Here is a 20,392-nt window from a genome sequence, read left to right on the forward strand (position 1 = left end):
TGTGTGTGCGCGTCGGGGGGGGCGGCCGCTCGCTCGCTCGCGCGCGCTGCTGTGTGAGGCGGCGGCGGCGGCGGCAGGTCGGGTCGGTCCCTGCCTCACGGTGGCGGAGCCGGAGCGGCCCGGGGCGCCTCCCATCCCCCCCCCGCTGCGGGGCTCCCCTCAGGCCGGGCCCGGCGGCGGCTCCTGCTGCTCGGCGGCCGGGCGGCTCCGGCCCGCGGCGGGGCCTGGGCCCCTCCCCGGGGGGGCGGCGGCCGGGCCCATGGAGGGGCTGCCCGTGGAGGTGCGGGGCTCCAACGGGGCCTTCTACAAGGTGAGGGGCGGGGCCGGCCCGGGGAGAGCGGGGGGGGGCATTACGGGGTCCGGGGGTGTGAGGGGGGGCTGTGGGGAGGGGGGTTGGGTGGATGAGTGGGAGGGGGTGGAGGGGGTGATGAGGGAGGGGTATGATGGGGTGGGGGAGGGTCGGAGGGTGGTCATTGGGGGTGAGGCAGAGGGGCTCAGGTGGGGGGCTGTGGGGGAGGGGTTTGGGTCCGGGGGGCTGTGGGGGGGGGTTGGGTGGATGAGGGGGTGGTGGGGGTGATGAGGGAGGGCCAGAGGGTGGTCATTGGGGGTGAGGCAGAGGGGGGTCAGGTGGGGGGCTGTGGGGAGGGGGGTTGGGTGGATGAGGGGTGGTGGGGGTGATGAGGGAGGGTCAGAGGGTGGTCATTAGGGGTGAGGCAGAGGGGGGTCAGGTGGGGGGCTGTGGGGAGGGGGGTTGGGTGGATGAGTGGGAGGCGGTGGAGGGGGTGATGAGGGAGGGGTATGATGGGGTGGGGGAGGGTCAGAGGGGCTCAGGTGGGGGGCTGTGGAGGTAATCAGGTGCGGAGGGAAGCATATAATGGGATGGGGGGTTGATGTAGGCAAAGGGGGGAGGTAAAAGTGGGGGCAAGGAAGGGGTGGCGATGGGGTGAGGCAGAGGGGGCTGGGTGGGGGCAAGGGAGGTAACTGGGGGAAGGGGAGGAGGTCTGTGGGCAAGGGAGGGGTGTGAGGATGGAGGGAATGGAGGTCTGGTGTGGGGGGGTCGGGCAGGGGTTGGGCATGAAGGGGGTTTAGGGTGGGGGAAGGGGGAGGTAATGGGGGCATGGTGGGGGGAGGGAGGGGAGGCAGAGGGTTGGGTGCGGGAGGGTAGGAGCAAGGGAGGGGAGATGTATGGGTGGGAGGTAGTGGGGGTCTGGTGGGTGGTGATGGGCTGGGGAGGTAGTGGGGGTCTGGGGAGGCATTGGGAAAGGGCATAAGTTGAGGGCAAGTGGGTGGTATGATGGGGGGCTGTGGTGAGGAGACGGGCTCAAGCATGGGAAAGGTGTACAGTGGGGCACAAGGCAGGGGTTTGAGGGGAGGTAATGGGGTTATGGTGGGGGCAGTTGGAGGAGGGGGTTACGTGGCTGTGGGTTTATGATGGGGTATGATGTGGGAGGCTTATGGGGGGGTCTGTGGGAGGGAGGGGAGGTAATCTGGGACATGTGGGATTATGGGGCAGTAACTGGGGCTATGTGGTTTGGGGGTTATTTAGGAGGAAGTGAGGGAACCAGGAAGGTTTTGAGGCACAGAGTGGACTAGAGGGCTCTAACTGGGGGCAAGATGTGGGGGGAAGGGGGTATGTGGGGGCTCACGGGAGGACATGAGGTATGGGGGGATTGGAGGAAAGATGTTGGGAGAGGAGGATTATGGGGGGAGTGGGTGCGTGTTTGGTGTCCCCTGGGGCGTGACTAAAGGGTCTGGGACTCTGCATAAAGCTGTAGGGACTTGTGGGAGGGGGGATGGAAGCGCCCCCCCCCATTAGCAATGAGGATTTCCTCTCCTAGGGATCCCCTGCAGTAGGTTACAGGGTCACTGGGGATCGGAGGCCCCCTAATATGGGATGGAGGGTTACTGAGCTGGGTAGTCATCCTTAGGATAGCGATCCTGCTTCCCCGATCCTTTTGGGGGGCCCTGACTGAGTGGGGTGATCAAAACCTGGATTTTGGGGGTCTCAGAATGGTGGGGGTCTGAGAATGCAGTGTCACTGTGGGGGTGGGGAATCCCAATTTAGCCTGTGGTGCACTGTGCCTACGTCCCCCTTATCTCTAAGCTCCACATAGGGGCCCCCCTTCTTTCCTCCTTTCCCTCTGCACCCCTAGAAGTTTTGCGTTTGCACTGTGGCTCTTCCATCGGGCTGTCCTTTTCCATCCCCACTTTCCCTTTCATTTTCCCCAAGACAACTCCCCTTTGCTCCTTCTCAGATGCGTCCCAAAAGCTCAGCCCTGCCTCCTAAACCCAGACATCACAGGGGTCGGAGCTCCCCTCCAACAATCCGGCAGGGTTCAAAATCCATCCCTGGGCAGTCGGGTTGTAGCGGACCTTTCTTGTGTGTGAAAGGAAAAGTGAGAGGCTTGAGACGCTGTCTGAATCAACCAGATGTTCATTTCAGCTCCTAGTTCCTTGCTGCCAGAGCGCCACAGGCAGGTGGATGTGTCTTGTACGGGGACCCAACCCCCCCCCCCAAATTTCTAATGCCTAATCAGTTGCTACATCTTAATTTCTGCCGCGAGATCCCTTGATGACGTCAGGTTGCGCCCCAGTCTGTATTTTTTGCGAGTGGACTGGAAACCGAGGATTTGAGTTCTCTTGCCTGGTGGGGAGATAAATATCGTCATTCCCCCCCTCTATAAAATGGTGGGTCGTACCCACCTTAGAGAGCCTTGAAATCCGTGGTGGGCCCCATTGTCCAGCACTCTGTCATACCAAGCACAATCCCTTTTTAAACAGACCTAGCATAGGGGGAAACCCACCTCAGAGAAGCGAAGGGACTTGCCCAAACCGCACCTCAGGGTGGTCAGGGCTGGGAATAGCTTCTGAGTCCACTTTCTGCTAGCCCTTGCTACCTCTCAAGTGTAGCTTTTGGACCAGGTTGTGGTGGGCGGTCAAAGTACATTTCCTAGCTTCTGAGGCTACGAGCCATTGTGATGATTTTGTCTGACCTCCTGCGTAATTTGCGCTTTGTGGCTGCAATATACTTATTGCCTTAAGGAAGTCGATTTTATTCAGGAATGGCTTTCCTTTACCGCCCCAGAACAAAGTGGGATAAGACTTTGGCAAGCTGTGTTATTTTAATGTTTGAAGGCTGAGAATATCGAAGCCCGTAAAGCTTGGTTATTCTCCAAAAAAATCTCTCCGTGGGCTCCTAAACCAAAGGCAACGTGCAGATGCCGTTCTTCACCTGGGAACTCCGAGGAGCGTGCTCTCGCAGTGCCATCTCATCTTGCGGAGGAGGGTGGCGTAAATTTATGACCCCGTGTAAAAAATCAAAACGTTGCAGCTGGAACCTAGAGGGGTATTCCTGTGTCTGCGTCCAACCCTGGTGCCTGATGGGTTAATGTCACTAACTTAAGTCCAGATCCTCCAAAGGGCCCGGGGACGTTGGGAGGCTAAATCCCTTTGAGAATCAGGGCCTTGTTTCTCAGAGGCAGAGCCCAGCGGTGCATGTGAGAAGAGCCATTGTTAGGTAGGCACCTTTCCGATTTGAGGTATTAGATTTGTACTGAAATCTGCTGTTCCCACAGAGGGCCTGGCATCTCAGCTCCGGATCCTCTTATGCTATGGGCTGACCAAACATAGTAAGAGAGTCCCTGCTCGCAACTGAAACCAACAAGACAGGAAGGATTGTGATTCCCATCTCCCAGCTGGGGAAACCGAGGCTCAGATTTGGTGACTTGCCTGTGGTCGTGCCGCGGGTCTCTAACCCTGATTTCCCGATTCCTTTCTCTTGCAGCAGCACCCAGGTTCAGAGCCCCTTTGCAAACATACACTGATTGTAGGGCAAAGCATGAGGATTGATTTCGATGTACTTTGCAGCACTGAATTCTTGCATCCTTTTGGCTTCCCATGCCTTAAGCTTGGTCTACACTACCCCCCTAATTCGAACTAAGGTACGCAACGTCAGCTACGTGAATAACGTAGCTGAAGTTCGAAGTACCTTAGTTCGAATTAGTTCGAACTTACCTTGGTCCACACTCGGCAGGCAGGCTCCCCCGTCGACTCCGCGGTACTCCTCTCGCCGAGCTGGAGTACCGCAGTCGACGGCGAGCACTTCCGGGTTCGACTTATCGCGTCCAGACTAGACGCGATAAGTCGAACCCAGAAGTTCGATTTCCAGCCGTCGAACTAGCGGGTAAGTGTAGCCAAGGCCTTAGTGGACCACAGGAATTATTTAAGTTTATGACCGGCTTCGACTGTTCCCCATTCATGCCGCCTTCTAACAGGCTACGGATCCAGGTAGTATTATCGGACAGTCTTGTTTCCTGCAAGCTCCGCTCAGTGGCGTGTTTAAATATGCCGATGATACGAGTTCCGTCACAGAGTACTTAGGGTTGTTGAGTCAGATTGCCCAATTTGCCAGGCAGGCTTAACCCTACAATTTTGCACTTACGGCACCTCCGTGGCACAGCAGCGACAGGAGACCCTCTCGTGCCGTCTGAAAATCTGGTCTCCTCATTGAAGTGCTTGATAATTTAGCTGGTGAAGATGGTCTTGTGGTAAAAGCTGGGACTCCGGAGAGCCGGCTTCAGTTCCTGCCTGTGCCACACACTTTCTGCAGGAGCTTGAGCATATCGCTTTAATCTCTGGGCATCTGTAAAATGGGGCTGTTTCTTCCTTTGTCTTGTCTGTTCAGAGCATGCACTGTCTCTTACTATGTGTATGCCTAGTACAGCTGATCTCTAGCCCAATCTTCCCGAGCCGCGAGACCGTCATGGTGACAGCTGGCACAGAGTCCCAATGCTGTCATGTGTGTTCCCTTCATGCTCTCATTGGCTGTAATAACCTGTCTGGTCTCTCGTCCCAAAGCCGGAGTGGTTATCCCTGTCTGATCTCGTTCCACTGAGATTGCGGACATGGCATAATGTGACTTAGGGTTATTAAACCAAGATTGGGACCCCATGATGCTAGGCGCTGTACGTTCACATGCAAGACCATTTCTGCCCTGAAGAGCTCACAGTCTCAATAGACTAGCTAGAGGGGTGGTTATTTTCCCTGCTGTACACATGGGGACCTGAGTCTCAGACTAGTATTCATGTTTTAATATATCAGGCTTTTCATCGGTCAAAATGCTTTACAGAGGAGGTGTCCGCATCATCCCCATTTTAAAGATGGGGAAACTGAGGCCCAGATAGGGTAAGTGTCTTGCCTAAGCTCACCCAGCCCGTCAGCCCCAGATCCAGGAATAGACCCCAGGTTTCCAGTGCTCTATCCGCCAGTCCAGTGTTTTAGGTACAAGCCCAACCTTGGTTCATAGCCCCAAACTCCTCAGCTTGGACGTGAGGTGAAATTGTGTTTACTCCTTTTTGACCCATCTTGACAGTAAATTTGCCAAAAAATGTCTATCAGCAAGTTCAACAGGGTTAGAAACAAAAGATTGTCTAAAGCCGCAGCCCCTTTCGAACATGTCATAGGGAATTGGATTATGAAACCTGTTGCTCTTTCCCGTATTTAGATTTTGAAGCAATGAATGCTTTAGAAAGCGTAACGCTGGGACGATATCGGGTGCAATTGACTCTACCCGTCAATATTTCCTTTCCTTTTTGCTCCAAAATTAAAACATTAAAAAAAAAATGTTGAGGTTAGCAGCTTGAAGCAAAATATTTTGTAAAACATCTTGATTTTTGGCTCCTAGTGACAGACCTAGATTGTGTTAACTGCTGTACAAACGTCACAATGAATTTACAACCTATTTTACATATTTTATTTTTATGGCCCTTATTCCCACAGTACTTGACCACTTCACAGTTTTTAATATAGGGTAGGAATAGAATAAGATTAGTCCGCTAGATGAGTCTTTTAGTACCCAATATTTTCTCCCTTTGAAGGCACTTATACAATGTAATCATGTCGTCTCTTGATCTTTTTGATAAGTTAAATAGCCTGAGGTCTTTACATTTCTCAGTATAAGGCATATTTTCCAGTCCTCTGATCATTTTTGTAACTCTTCTCTGTACCCTTTCCAGCTTTTTTCAACATTCTTTTTAGAAGAATGAGTGTCCATCATGTGAAAATTGGGGGGACATCAAGAATTGAAGTGCCTGAAATCACCCATCATTTTGGCCCAAGCCCTATGTCATTTTGATTGCGAATCTCAGTCAATTTCATGTCCGAACAGTTGCGAAGAAAAGACAGATTGTCCCTAGTCTGGATAATGCTGCAGGTCACATTTCATAATTGAATAACTTGGAGAGGGGCTTGTCTTTCATTCAGGGTGGCAAAGCCAGGTTGGTCAATTTCATGGTTGATCCTCATCTCTTCCGTTAACAGATTCTCCTAGGTTGTGTCGAAGTTTTAAATCGAGTTTGAGTTGAAATTTGCTTGAGCTTTAACAAATGTTTGCCATGTTTCTTTTGCAGCCCCAGATATTTGGATCTAAGCTTTCCGTTAAATTAGAACAAGAGGTCAGTCATTTTAGCTCCTGGGATGTTTCTTTCCTATATTGGAAGAACGCAAGGATTGACCTGTTGTAGAAACCCGTATCTTCTCTCACGTCACCTACCGAGCTTTCTCTCTGGGCAAGTCATTCCGTGTCTGTGCCTCATTTGGGATGAGCAGCCTTTTCTCCCACCCTTTGTTTGCTTTGCACTTTAGATGAGGTGGTCTTTGGGGCAGGACTGTTTTTTCCTGTATTGCGTGTACGTACAGCTCCTAGCACAACGAAGCCCTGATCTTAGTAAGTGCTGCTGTAATAATATCCCTGGGAGTCTGCAGACTGTCTAAGATATCCAAAGAGTTCCGCACCTCCATTTGACGTTTTTTAGGGGTCAACAAATGAAAAAAGGTCGGAAAACCACTATGATACGCAATCAGTTCTTTGCTTCTAGGTGTATATTGTGCAAAAGGAGAAACTTTTAGGTGCTTTCTTAGGCTGTCTTATGGTGTAAAAAAGGTAGATTTTGCATTGAACCCTCCACAAATTTCAAAGCACGATCGACCCAGCTGTTTTTAATCTTTGATCATATGTTGTCCCCGGGAGTTAAGACTCAATTGTGTTGGGTTTGGTTTTTTTTTTTCAGAGCAGACTTGCCTGCTTTATCTCATCTTCTAGTACTTCCTCATCAGCCATGAGTTGCTACAAAAAGCTGCAGCTGCTCTGATTTTTATTAACCACGGTGCTTTTAAGGGCCAAACTTGTCTCTCTGAAACTAGGGTTATGTTAAGCACCGACACGTGTTCTCCATGGTCTCGGTAAGGAAATAACTTTTTCTTAGTGACATTTGGCAACACTTTGAGCGGGTCCCTGGTTGTAGGAATTTGAGGATCGGTGCTGTCCTTAGGAAACAGCGAAGCAAAGACGAGAATTGGATATCTGTAAATAGTACCAGACGTTCGGAAAAAGCGAGAGCCAATGGGCTGTTGCAGGACTGTAGTAACCTGATCTGGGCCAAAGGGGTGTGTGGTATTGTCTCCGCTTTGCCACAGGGCTAATTTTAGACCTGTCTTGCCCCAACGGGAAAACAGTCGAACACCAACCGGTGTCTGGCATCAGCGGGTCTGCAGATCAAAGGTGTCAAAAATTCGTCATGGGCTAATTCTCTGCTTAGAAAGGGGGGAAGGAAAGCTTTGTTTCAGATGACTTGCCTGCTTTTGTTAGCCTTGCTGCTTCTGCCTTCCCTCCCTTTCACGAGTAGGGGGTCTCTGATTCCCGACCGACTTCTGTTCGCATTTAAGGTGAAGGATCTCTGGACTCTTGCGAGTGAGAGTTGTTAAGATTTCAAAGGTTATTTTCCCCTCCTGTACCTCACTGCCCAAGTCCCCTTTCGGTTTAAGTAGTAGCGACCTGTCAGCAGTCGCTTATTCCACCAAAATCCGGCCCTGACTAGGCCTCAAGAGACCCGAATCCTATTTCTGGCTAGGCCACGGGCCTGCTGGGTGACCTTGGTTAAGTCATTTCACTGCCCGGTGCCTCAGGTTCCCCATCTGTAAATTGGGGGCATGGTCTGGGCACCTCCCCTGTAAAGCCCTTTGACATCTAGTGATGAAAAGCGCTAGATAAGAGCTAGATGGTCTTGTTTGATTTGCCTCATTTGACATTTAACTGCCCTTAGAGTTAGTTTTCCTTGTATCTGACCTAAACCTCCCTTGCTGCAGATTAAGCCCATTGCTTCTTGTCCTACCTTCAATAGACATGGAAAACAATTGTCCCCCGTCCTCTGTAGAACATATTTGAAGACTCTTATCAGTTATTCACCCCTCCTCCCCCGCCCCTCCAGTCATCTTTTCTCAAGGCTTAAACATGCCCAGTTTTTTTCAACCTCAGCAAAGATCAAGTTTTCTAAACCCTCGATCATTTATGGTGCTCTCCTCTGGACTCTCTCCGGTTTATCCACATCTTTCCTAAAGTGTGGGCACACAGCATTGGACAGAGCACTGCAGCTGCGGCCCCTCCAGAGTGGGACAGCTGCCTCCCGTGTCTTGCGTGCGACACTCCCGTTAAGATCCCACCCCCCGAATGATAATCCTTTATTTCAACCGCATCACACGGTTGATTCATATTCCATTTGTGATCCCTCCGTCCACTTCTCCCTTCTCCACTGCACCAAATACTAACTGGATCACATTTAGGGCCTCTTGCCATTTAGGTACGCAAAGCTACCACCGTGTCGTCGTCCCTGCTAGGTACAGGTTTGCCCGCGGTTCGTCGGCATGCTCATAATGCTTGCAGCTGTGCTGTAAGAAAGCTGTAATCCAGTCTCATGCTTCAGGTTTTCAGCATGTTGCCTCCGGGGTCAGGAAGGAATTGTTCTCCCTGAAGCACAATTGGCTAGACATATTCAGGGCTGGGTTTTTTTGGCCTTCCTCTGAAGCATCAGAGATTGGTCACTGGATAGGGTGAACCAGTGCTTAGAGGTGGTAAAGAAAGTCCTTTCTAGTGGCTTGGCTGGTGTGTTTTGCTCCTTTGCTCAGGATCACACTGGTCTCCACATTTAGGGTCAGGAAGGAACTTTCCCTCAGATCAGATTGGCAGGGACTTTTTGTGAGGGGGGCGGGGTTCGCCTTCTGGGGTCAACTGGGTATATATTGCCTAAATCATTTTCCTCCTGTAGCAGGGGCCATGGGCACTGGTGGCACTTTGGCCTCTCCTGTTCTCTCTCTCTGGCGTTTAGTTGTCTCCGAGGACTGAAATGCTTCGGTTAAGCTAAAATTGGGCTCGAGGTTAAGGGTATGCGGGTGGGTTTCCATGGCCTCTGTTAGATCATACAGCCTGAGCTCAGGTTATCGCTCCTGCCTGGCCTTCAACTGTGTTAAAAAACTATGACAATCCCTCTTTCTGTATGGTGATTGTAAGATCTCTGAGCACAGAAGGCTCTTCAATCCAACAGACTAAAGTGGAACAAGAGCCAATGGTGGAAGCTGAAGCTAGGCAAATCCCAACTGGAAATAGGGAGCAGGTTTATAGCCTATCAGGGTCCTTACCCATTGAGGCAGCTTCACAGGGGGCCTGGTGTACATGGGCCGGTCCCTGAGATCTCGTTGACCCAGTTTAGGAAGGCAGCAAGACGGTATCACAAAGGTTGAGAAACACAGGACTTGATGACTTGTTGAGGTCCCTTCCAGCACTACGTTTCTGTTTTTGTGGTGGATTTTGTCCATCTCTTGGAATTTTTAAATTGAAGTATAACTGGGTTCAAAAAAGAACTAGATCAGTTCATGGAGGATAGGTCCATCAGTGACTGTTAGCCAAGAAGGTCAGGGATGCAACCCCATGCTCCCTAAACGTCCAACTTCCAGAAGCTGGGGCTGGACAACAAGGGATGGATCACTTGAAAATGCCCCCATTCTGTGCATTCCCTCTGAAGCATCTGGCACAGGATAGTGGGCCAGATGGACCATTGGTCTGACCCCAGTATGGCCGTTCTTCCGAGACGGAATATCTTTCTAAAAGAGATGTTTTTAGTCCAACCACAAATGTGTAGGAATCGCTGGCTGAAATTCTCAGGTGTCTGTTGCACAGGAGGACAGACTGGAGAAAGATTAAGACCAGAAGAGATTGATTGACCGCGACTAGATGGGTGGCGAGTGGAGGCTACCGGGGGTGAAGCACAAAGTTCTAATTTGCCCATTTGCCCTCCCTTCCTTTGGTCCATAATTTCCCCTGATGTCTCCTCACAGATTGTGAGCTGCACAACAGATCTTTGTGGCTAGAAGGGACCACTAGAGATAAAATACAGGAAGTCAGACTATCTGGGGACTTCCGTAATGAGGCCAATAATTTGTGGTGGACTAAAACATCTCTTCCTGAAAGACAACCATCTGTTCTTGATACGAAAACCTCAGGAGGCAGAGAATCCACCGCCTGGGACTTTGTTCCAGTGTTAATCGCCCTTACTGTTAAGAGTTTGTGCCTTATTTTTAACTTGAATCTGTTTGGCCTTAGTTTCTGGCTGTTGGTTCTTGTTCTGCCTTTCCATGCTAGGTTACAAAGTCCTGGAGAAAATATCAGGTATTAAACACCGTGATCAAGTCACCTGTTTGATCTTCTCTAGTCTTCTTAAGTCTCTCACTTACTTTCCAGGTTTGGGATAATTTGTGTGGGTCTTTGCTGCACCGTCTCCAGCATTCAACCTTTATTTAAAAAAGTGGACATAAGAATTGGATGCAGTGTCCCAGTCTTGGTCTCACTGAGTGACCCTGATCTTGCAGGGTTTGAAACTTGTCCTTGGAACCTTAGCTTAGTTTATTTAATGGGCTCTCAAACTGGGGGTCCTGGTCACCTGGAGAAGGATGCGGGAGACTAGCAGGACAATGTTCCAGTTCTCCATGGCTAGACAAGATGGGAAGTGCTTGAAACTTTCATGGACTATCCCAAAACTCTCTCATAGGATCGCTGCATGGGAAAGGCTGAGACGCGCTGTTTATTTTAGACCCCAGCAGTGCGTTGAGAAGCAGGGGGTGTGTGTGGGCTCCGAGTGGAAAGTGGAGATAAAATGTACCACTTTGGTATGAGAGGGGCGCTGATTTGCTTCACACTGAATGAATGATAAATGAGACGCCGTTTGCCAGTCAGTTGGCTAACTCGGGAACGAGACTGACGACATATATAGGCACAACTGCATTTAAAGGGGACCGGCCTGCCTGCTTGAGACAAATATAGAACTGTTACTCCTAGAAGATTTAATTACCATCTCTGGATTGGGGGGCAAATGTGTGGTGGTGCTGGGGGTCTGTGTGTGTGGGGAGCTGATCAGTTTCTCTGGTTAGATCAAGATTTGTAAAGCGAAACCCCACCCAACTTAGCGTCATCAGCAACTTTGATAAGCATCCTCTCCACTCAGTTATCCAAGACAGTCATGGAAAATATCGGATCGTAACGGACTCAGCACTATATGCCCCCCCAAGTTTGGCAGCGAACCATTGATAACTGCTCTTTGAGTGCGGCCTTTCAATCAGTTGTGCGCCTTCCTTTAGACTGCACTTCCCTAGTTTGCTTTGGAGGCTGCCATGTGGGACGGTGTCAAAAAGCCTTCCTAAAATAAGGGATATCTCCTCTACAGCGCTCTCAGAACAGAGTCTCTGCCCCAAATTGTTTACAGCAGGGGTGGGCAAATTTTTTGTATACTGGGCCATGAATGCTCACAGCATTGGGGTTGGGGTGCGGGAGGGGGTGAGGGCTCTGGGGTGGGGCTGAGGATGAGGAGTTTGGGGTGCAGGAGGGTGCTCTGGGCTGGGACTGAGGGGTTTGGAGGACAGGAGGGGAATCAGGGCTGGGGCAGGGGGTTCGTGTGTGGGGAGAGGCTCAGGGGTGCAGGCTCTGGGCAGCACTTACCTCAAGCATCTCCTGGAAGCAGCGACCATGTCCCCACTCCAGTTGCCCCACCTGCAGGCGCTGCCCCTGCAGCTCCCATTGGCCACAGTTCCCGGCCAATGGGAGCTGCGATGGCAGCGTGCAGAGCAGAGGCTCCTGGCTGCCCCTACACGTAGGAGCCGGAGGGGTGACCATGCCGCTGCTTCTAGGAGCCTCCTGGAGCAGCTCCCAACCCTGCTGCCCGGCTGGAGCGGGGCAAGCCCCAGATCCCACTCCCCAGCAGGAGCTCAAGAGCTGGATTAAAACAGCTGCTGGTCCGGATCCGGCCCACGGGCCGTAGTTTGCCCACCCCTGGTTTACAGTCTGTGTGATGAGACAACAGATGGATACAGTCAGATAGGGGAGTACGAGGAAACAGGGAGACAATATTGAGTTTGAGGAGGGGTATGAAGGAGGTTTCGTTCATTTTTTGGGTGGCGCGTACGGAGAGTCTGTTGGAGAAAGCACAATGGTGTGCATTTGAAAATTTAAGCGGTGGTTTGGAAGCTGGCATTGTGGGCTGATCGGAAGCGAGTGTCGGCATCTTGATAGCAGATAGCTTTCAGGTGGAAAGATCCCATCTCTAATGCAGATATCTTAGAGGTACCTTGGGTAATATCGGCCTCTGTAATAACTTGTCCAGGGAAATAATTGTTCTTGCTCGAGTCCCGCTTCCCTGATCTTTAATGTTTGAACTCTGAGTCAGGGTTGTCTGATGCCCTGTTCAGAGTTAGTGCCGGAGTTCCTGCGTTTGTTGGTGCTGCTCCGATTCACCAGTTGTTTTCCAGCACTTAGGAGCATTTGAGCTGCTTTTGTTGTCGATGGTTGGCATCTTCTGGATGACTTCCAAAACGTCTGTCTCGCAGATCATGTTTTACCATTCCCAGCGGTGAATCCCCCTTAAAGCCCAGCGAGTCAGAAAAGCACCTGAAGTGAAACTTGTCCCATTTCAGGCTGTGTATTCAGAACAAAGGAAAAGAAAGCTAGCTATGGGGCTGAGATTCTGATCTTGCTCCCTCTAACCTTGGGCCGTGGCTTTATTTCTCTGTGCCTCCCTTCCCTATATGTAAAAACCTCAGATCTCCTGAGGAATTCTCAGTTTCTTGATGGTTTCCAATCAAGACTGTTTAGGCTAAAGATACGTTTTAGGCAGGCACAAGTTACTGGACTCAGGATACTGGATGAAACTGAAATGCCTCCGATATACAGGTCGTGCTAGGTGATCTAATGGTCCTTTCCGGCCTTAAACTCTCTGAACTTAACTTCGGTGCTGTCATTGTTTGTTTCTATATTATCACTCCCATCCCGTAATATCTGAGCGCCTCCTGGAAAGAGATACTATTTCCCTCCCTTCCATAGGATAAAGCTATTTTCATTTTGTGGGTGAGGAAACCGAGGCACAGACAGTTAAGTGGCTTTCCCAGAGTCAGAGCTGGGAATCTACCCCAGACCAGAGTCTCTATCCAGAGCCTTAATCATAAGCCCGTTTGAAGAATTAGCGTCTGAGTGGGGGGGTATGGGGAGGTGTCTCTCTAAGCACCTGTTCACCCGTGCAACCAAGGCATTCCTGTCATAGAATCACAGACTATCAGGGCTGGAAGGGACCTCAGGAGGTCTCTAGTCCAACCCCCTGCTCAAAGCAGGACCAATCCCCAGACAGATTTTTGCCCCAGATCCCTAAATGGCCCCCTCAAGGATTGAACTCACAACCCAGGGTTTAGCAGGCCAATCCCTGGTATCAGACTCCAAATGAGTATGTCCAGAAGGTGTTGACTGGGGGGGTTAAAACAGCCGGAAAAGGGAATTGGCTCTGGATTTTGTAGTCCCTATAAAAAATAAAATGATAAATACTGTAGCAATCATCACTCTTTTGTTTTGTTTTGGGCAGTGTTTAGCAGCCCAACTGGGATGAGGGCCCCATCCTACATAACACAGAATATATTGTAATGCCTTTCTGGAAATCAACGGTGGTGCCTTATCTGGAGATGACCTTAAAAAGGAGGTGGCAGAGTTAGAGGGGGTTCAGAGAAGGGCGGTGAAAATGATCGATAGCCTGGCTTACATGAAGAGAAATGAAGGCCAGAATGGCCCATCAGCTCATTAGCCCGCCCTTTCCATCACCGGCCACTGAACCCCGCTGTCCCCCCTGTATTGAGCTGATGCCCTGGATTATATTAAAGCGTTACAGCCCTCGGGAGGTCAGACTGTTGTGTGCCACAGGCAGAGAATATGAGCTGACTGAGGTGACACCTGTACCTAAGGCAGGGAATTAATTAGGTGAGATGTACCCAGATTATCCTAGCAAGCAACCTGCCCCCCCAAGCTGAAGAGGAAGGTGAAAGCCCCCAAGGGTCCCTGTCAATCTAACCTGGGGGAAGATTCCTTCCCACCCCTGAAAATGGTCATCAGTTTGTTGTGGGATTGTTACCCGAGGAAAGGGAGGAGTTAAGAGAACACAAGTCTGTAACGTAATGACGGGGAAAGAGACGGTAGAGCGGGAGTTTCTCTTCCTTGTCTCTCAAAACCACGGCAAGGGGACACCGAGCGAAACGGAATGGCGGCAAACGCAAAAGTGAGCAAAGGAAATGATTTCGCCCCCCCACGAGGCGTGTGATTAGCTTGTGGCACTCGCTGCCACATGAAATCAGTGAGGCCAAGAACGTAGAGTCCGAGTTTTTAAGGCCGGGAGGGATTTTATTCAGGAGCGCATCCCTGCTCTTGCAGCAGACGGGTCTTGAGGCTTTTAACAGCGTGCTAGCGACAAACAGGCAGCTGTTGGCCGGGGTGGGCGGCGGTGCCGGGAGAGCGTCTCTCTCGGCACCTGTTAGTCCCGTCACCGGTTGGACTGGGGAGGCATTCTTGTCCCTGGCCTCAGACTCCAAATGCAGAACAAGATCGCCTGCCCCCACCGCACCTCGCAGAGTCTCCTGGGAGATGCTGATGGCTACAATCAAATAGCCCTAATCAGGAGTAGCGCCAGGTGCTGGGTGGGCCTCCTGGCCGAGATCTGGGCAGGCTGCCCCCCATTGGGCTGGGCACTCCACAGCTGCAGCGAAAGACAGCTAACAATCGAAATAGACAAAAGACTTTTAAATGAGGAACTGAAGCCAAACACAGCATCGGTGGCAGAGCCCGGTTCCGAGCCCAATCCTGACAACACATCCTGGGGATTCTAGCCGAAACTTTCAAGTGGCTAGGAGATTGGGGGGAGGGGGGGAGGGGCTGATTCTGCAGAAAGTCCAGCGCACCCACCAAAACTTGCCCTGCACTTCCTGAAAACCAGGGCGCCCTGTGAAGATGCGTCAAGCAGGGAGAGGGGGAAAGTACGACAGTCTAAAACCCTAATCACTGTTTGGGGGAGGGAGGATGGTTATAAATGGAGCGCTGGATTGATACCATCTAGCTCTTAGATATAGCATTTTTCCTTACTAGACTTCAAAGCTCTTTACAAGGGAGGTCAGGGGTGTCGTACCCATTTTACATATGGGGAAACGGAGGCACAAGGCCCATGTGGTTTGCCCAAGGGGGTGAAAGGGGTAGCAGCATAGGTCCCCCATATTCCCCCTAGAGATCTGGGGGGCTGGGGTGTGTCTGCATGAATGAAGCAGCAGGTCTGCTGTGCCTCCCCCCTCAACGCCACACAGAGCCCTCTGCTGGGATAGGGTTGGCTGGGGGGGTGTGGGGGAGCAGTGCTGCAGGGTTTGGAATTGACACCCCATTGAAATGCATGGGACAGTTCCCCTTGCTGAGAGGGATTGGTTCAGGCTCTCTGCAGACTCAGGCAGCCCGGCTGAGTGAGTTATCCTTGGGGCAGTTCACCCTTCTCTGAGTTATAGTTTCAGGCAGACGTCGCTGTGTCCATCACACTCCGGTCACGTGTTCGGGTGTTTCTTCACAACCGTGAGAGCTAGAAACTTAATTAAAAAAAAAAAAACGAAACCCTAAATGCTGCTAAAATCATTTGACTCCAGGAACCAGGGCTCGGGGCACAAGGCTGTAATGCTGAGCTCCTAATTCTGCACATGGGCGGTGTGTGGCTGGCTGCAGATACAGCAGATTCTGCTTATTAGCAACCCCTTGGTTGCCAGCAGAAAGTTGCAATTATCCACCGATCCCTGCTACTGCCCTGCCCATGATGAAGTGGTTAATATCCAGGTTTGCTGTCAAACGGAACGTGCTGCCCTGAGGATCGCTCATGCTTTCTTCTGTTCTCCCTCCGCAGGGTTTCGTGAAAGATGTGCACGAAGACTCGGTCACGATATCCTTCGAGAACAAGTAAGTATCCGCCGGAGACTCCTGGTGAGAGGGAGCGGTCCTGGGCCTAGCCTCCGTTTGTCCTCGTTCCATCTGGGGGAGAACTGAGACCCGCTCCTGTAGGAGGGAACTGAGACGTTTTCAGACCGAGGCCATTGCGGTCGCAGATCCCAATCCTACCTAACTCTGCATCTCCTTTGAACAATTGTCAGCTCTTTTCAGTGGCTGCTTTTCTGTGTCGAAAATAGTTAGGCCCTACAGCCAAGTTGGTGGCAGACCTGGGGATAGAACCCAGGTGTCCTGGCCCCCCCAGTCCCTTCCTGTGACTACCCATTAGACCCCCGTGCGCCTTCCAGAATTGGGGGATATCGTCCGGGGTTCCTGACTCCTAGCCCACCCGTGCTAACCCACTAGACCATTGGTTCCCAAACTAGGGGGTGTGAAGAAATTCCAAGGGGGGCGCGAGGCTGCCTGGCCCTTGAGCTCCCGGCCGGGGAGGTTAGCCCCTGGTCCCTCCCCTCCCCTGCAGCTACGCCGGTGCACGGGCAGCACAGCTTGTGCTTGCCCACCTCCCAAGCTTTCCAATAAGCCAGTCCTGACGCTCTGAGCGGCCTGGTAGGGAGGTGGGCAGAGTGGGGGTTGGATAAGGGGCAGGAGGTCCCCGGGGGGCAGTCAGGGGACAGGGAGCGGTTGGATGGGGCGTAGGTTCTGAGGGGGCGGGGAGGAGACAGAGTGGGGGGATTGGATAGGCGTGGGAGTCCCGGGGGGGCCTGTCGGGGTGGGGGTGTGGATAGGGGTTGGGGCAGTCAGGAGACAGGGAGCAGGGGGGCTTGGATAGGGGGTGGGGTCCCGGGGGATCTCGGGAGGGGGCTGGTCAGGGGACAAGGAGGGGAGGTTTGGATAGGGGGTGGGGTCCCAGGAGGGGGTGGTCAGGGGACAGGGAGAAGAGGGGGTTGGATAGGCGTGGGAGTCCGGGGGGGGGGGGGGGGGGGCTGTGGATAGGGGTCGGGGCAGTCAGGAGACAGGGAGTAGGGAGTGGGGTCCCGGGGGATCCCGGGAGGGGGATGGTCAGGGGACAAGGAGCAAGGGGGGTTGGATAGGGGGTGGGGTCCCAGGAGGGGGCAGTCAGGGGACAAGGATCAGGGGCGGTTGGGTGATGGTAAAGGAGAGGTGGGGGGTGTGAGGGTTTCTCGAAAATTAAAAAGAGGGCGTGATGCCTCCTGCCACTTCCCCTCAACGGCAGGCTGGAGGTATCCAATCGTCTATTAAGATCGTTAGCGGGACCGGCGTGCGCGGAACTTCGGCGCGCCGCTGCGGGCAAGCTGTTGCTTTCGGTTCCGTGGCCCTGGTGCAAGCGAGTGGATTGTAAATGTCAACCCTACGCTGTTCCGCGGTAGGAGGGTTGTTAGCGTGCGGCTGTAGGGCCGATGGGCACCTCAGCCGACCCCGCTGGAGCCGGTGCAGGGTGGAAATGCAGGGATGCCACAGTCCCCGCTTCAGAGCCCTAAATAAAGCTGCTGCACTCAAGGTATCTGACACGGGGCCATGAGGCCCAGCATAACTAGCAGGCTGCCGCTTTTCCAAATTTAGTTCCTGCTGTTTGTGGCATGCGAATGAAACTGACTCACTCTTAATAAGCCAGCCGCCCGCCCCCGGGAATGCCTCTAGATTGGCAGCTGTCACTCTACCGCGTGGCGGGATTGTGTGGATTGATGCTAGGGCTGAGATCTCAGGGCCGCATTGTGCTAAGCGCTGTCTCTACAGGTACCGAGCTGCTCCCCTGTGAAATGTTTCTCTTTCCGACCGTCCGGGTTCCTTCGGTGATGTTAGTTGAGCGTTTGTGTCTCCCGACATCAGTGACTAGGAGGAAGCAGCGTCATTAGGAGCGTGTTTGTTGGCAGACCTCTCGGTGCACAGTGGGAAAGGAAAGGCAGACGGCCCGGTTTTTAAAACCCGGCCGTCTGCGTGCAGGAATATCAGAGCCCTTAAACGCAGCTTGGTAGGTAGCTGAGAATGCAGATGGCATGGCAGACAGGCCAACCCTGAGAGGCTGCCACCTCTGGGGTGTGCCATCTGTTCAGCCAGCACTGCGATGCGGCCACCTCTGGGGTGGAAGGGGGTAGGGCAGGAAGCAAAGAATATTCTCTGCCCCAAACTGTGCAGGGGAGATTGGGGTTTAAACAGGAGTCCAATTGCTCTGTTTCGATCTACTTTGCCTGGCGTGTGGCTCTTTAACCGGGGAACTGGAAATGTTTCTGAACCAGTAACAGGCGAAACGGGGTTTAAATCAACTTACGCCACAAACAAACCGCTTTAAAAGCAGCTACAGGCCCTTGCTGTCTCTCTTAGCCGATGTGTAAGTAAAAGACCCCGGTCCCTACACGGCTTCTGAGTGGATTTCTCTCGTTCGACAGCTGATCGCAGGCAATCGACCTTTCCACATTTTAAAGCTTGGAGGCGCTGCCTGTTGGATTGAACCTAGTTGAGCAGGTGCCGGTTTTCCTTGCATTTCTGCGCTTGCCTGGCTGATTTCAGGGCATCGTGTTCGCTCGGGGGCTCTATTTCGGCTCGACCGGTGAAAACTAGTAACGCTGGAGGACTGCCAGCTAGAGCAGCGGCCGGCGCTTCAGCACTCTGCAGCCAGCCTGCTGCTCCGCGATAGCTCAGCTGTCCGTAGTTAGGACGGTAGTGTAATTAACCATGCAAATCCCAGGGTCATTAGCCTGCTCGCACCTAGATGGTGAGATTACAGCACTGTCACCAGTTCCTAGAGCCTGCTGGACACCCGGGTCAAATGCTACGCCGACTCCCTCTGCTTCTTGGCTGTGATTCTGTCTAAGCTGGGTGGGATGAGCCGCATAGATCCGAGCAGTCCACTGAGTGTCGAGTGCACTCCGTTCCTCAAATACCTCGGTTGGCTGCGGTGTCCTTATGGGGTTTCGAGCCGCGTTGCTGAGCAGGTGAATTTCCCTGCTGAGACAGCTGTAGCTTCCCCGCCTCCCGACAGCTGTTCACGTCTGGTTTCCAAATCCCAAACACACACGCGCATCGCTCTGACCGGGGGGCCCAGGGTTCAAGTATTGGGGGGAGGGATAGCTCAGTGGTTTGAGCATTGGCCTGCTAAACCCAGGGTGGTGAGTTCAATCCTTGAGGGGGCCATTTAGGGATCTGGGGCAAAAATCTGTCTGGGGGTTGGCCCTGCTTTGAGCAGGGGGTTGGACTAGAGACCTTCTGAGGTCCCTTCCAGCCCTGATAGTCTGTGATTCTATTGCTTGGCAGTGCAGATGCAACCTCACGCTGGGAGTCCACCAAAAACATCCCGCAAGCCGACTTTCCTGGGGCCGGTTTTGTTCAACATCTTTATTAATGGATGATGGGATTAATTGCACCCTCAGCAAGTTCGCGGATGACACTAAACTGGGGGGAGAGGTAGATATGCTGGAGGGTAGGGATATGGTCCAGAGTAACCTAGACAAATTGGAGGATTGGGCCAAAAGAAATTGGATGATGTTCAACAAGGACAAGTGCAGAGTCCTGCACTTAGGACGGAAGAATCCCATTCACTGCTACAGGCTGGGGACTGACTGGCTAAGCGGCAGTTCTGCAGAAAAGGACCTGGGGGTTACAGTGGACGAGAAGCTGGATATGAGTCAGCAGTGTGCCCTCGTTGCCAAGAAGGCCAACGGCATGTTGGGCTGCATTAGCATTGCCAGCAGATCGAGGGACGTGATTATTCCCCTCTGTTCGGCACCGGTGGGGCCACATCTGGAGTATTGTGTCCAGTTGTGGGCCCCGCATTACCGAAGGGATGTGGACAAATTGGAGAGAGTCCAGCGGAGGGCAACGAAAATGATCAGGGGGCTGGGGCACATGACTTATGAGGAGAGACTGAGGGAACTGGGATTGTTTAGTCTCCAGAAGAGAAGAATGAGGGGGGATTTGATAGCAGCCTTCAAATACCTGAAGGGGGATCCAAAGAGGATGGAGCTCGACTGTTCTCAGTGGTGGCAGATGACAGAACAAGGAGCAATGGTCTCAGGTTGCAGTGGGGGTGGTCTAGGTTGGATATTAGGAAACACTATTTCACTAGGAGGGTGGTGAAGCACTGGAATGGGTTACCTAGAGAGGTGGTGGAATCTCCATCCTTAGAGGTTTTTAAGGTCAGACTTGACAAAGCCCTGGCTGGGATGATTTAGTTGGGGTTGGTCCTGCTTTGAGCAGAGGGTTGGACTAGATACCTCCTGAGGTCCCTTCCAACCCTGATCTTCTATGATTCTAAGTCTTCTCACCCTGCACCATGAA

The 20,392-nt window shown here is 52.4% G+C and overlaps 1 protein-coding gene across 2 annotated transcripts in view; it reads left to right on the top strand.

Moving 5' to 3' along the window:
- Positions 1-20,392, top strand: part of FXR2 (FMR1 autosomal homolog 2) — a 27,896-nt gene continuing 7,504 nt past the window's right edge. The window contains exons 1-2 of one of the 2 annotated variants that reach the window (XM_065569056.1): positions 1-310; positions 16,059-16,111. In XM_065569056.1, coding sequence (XP_065425128.1) covers positions 260-310; positions 16,059-16,111 — 104 coding nt within the window. In that variant the 5' untranslated portion in view covers positions 1-259. The remainder of the gene's footprint in view (positions 311-16,058; positions 16,112-20,392) is intronic. The other variant, XM_065569057.1, reaches the window with a different exon arrangement.

Source organism: Chrysemys picta, chromosome 16, assembly GCF_011386835.1.
Source record: "Chrysemys picta bellii isolate R12L10 chromosome 16, ASM1138683v2, whole genome shotgun sequence".
Taxonomy (NCBI): domain Eukaryota; kingdom Metazoa; phylum Chordata; order Testudines; family Emydidae; genus Chrysemys; species Chrysemys picta.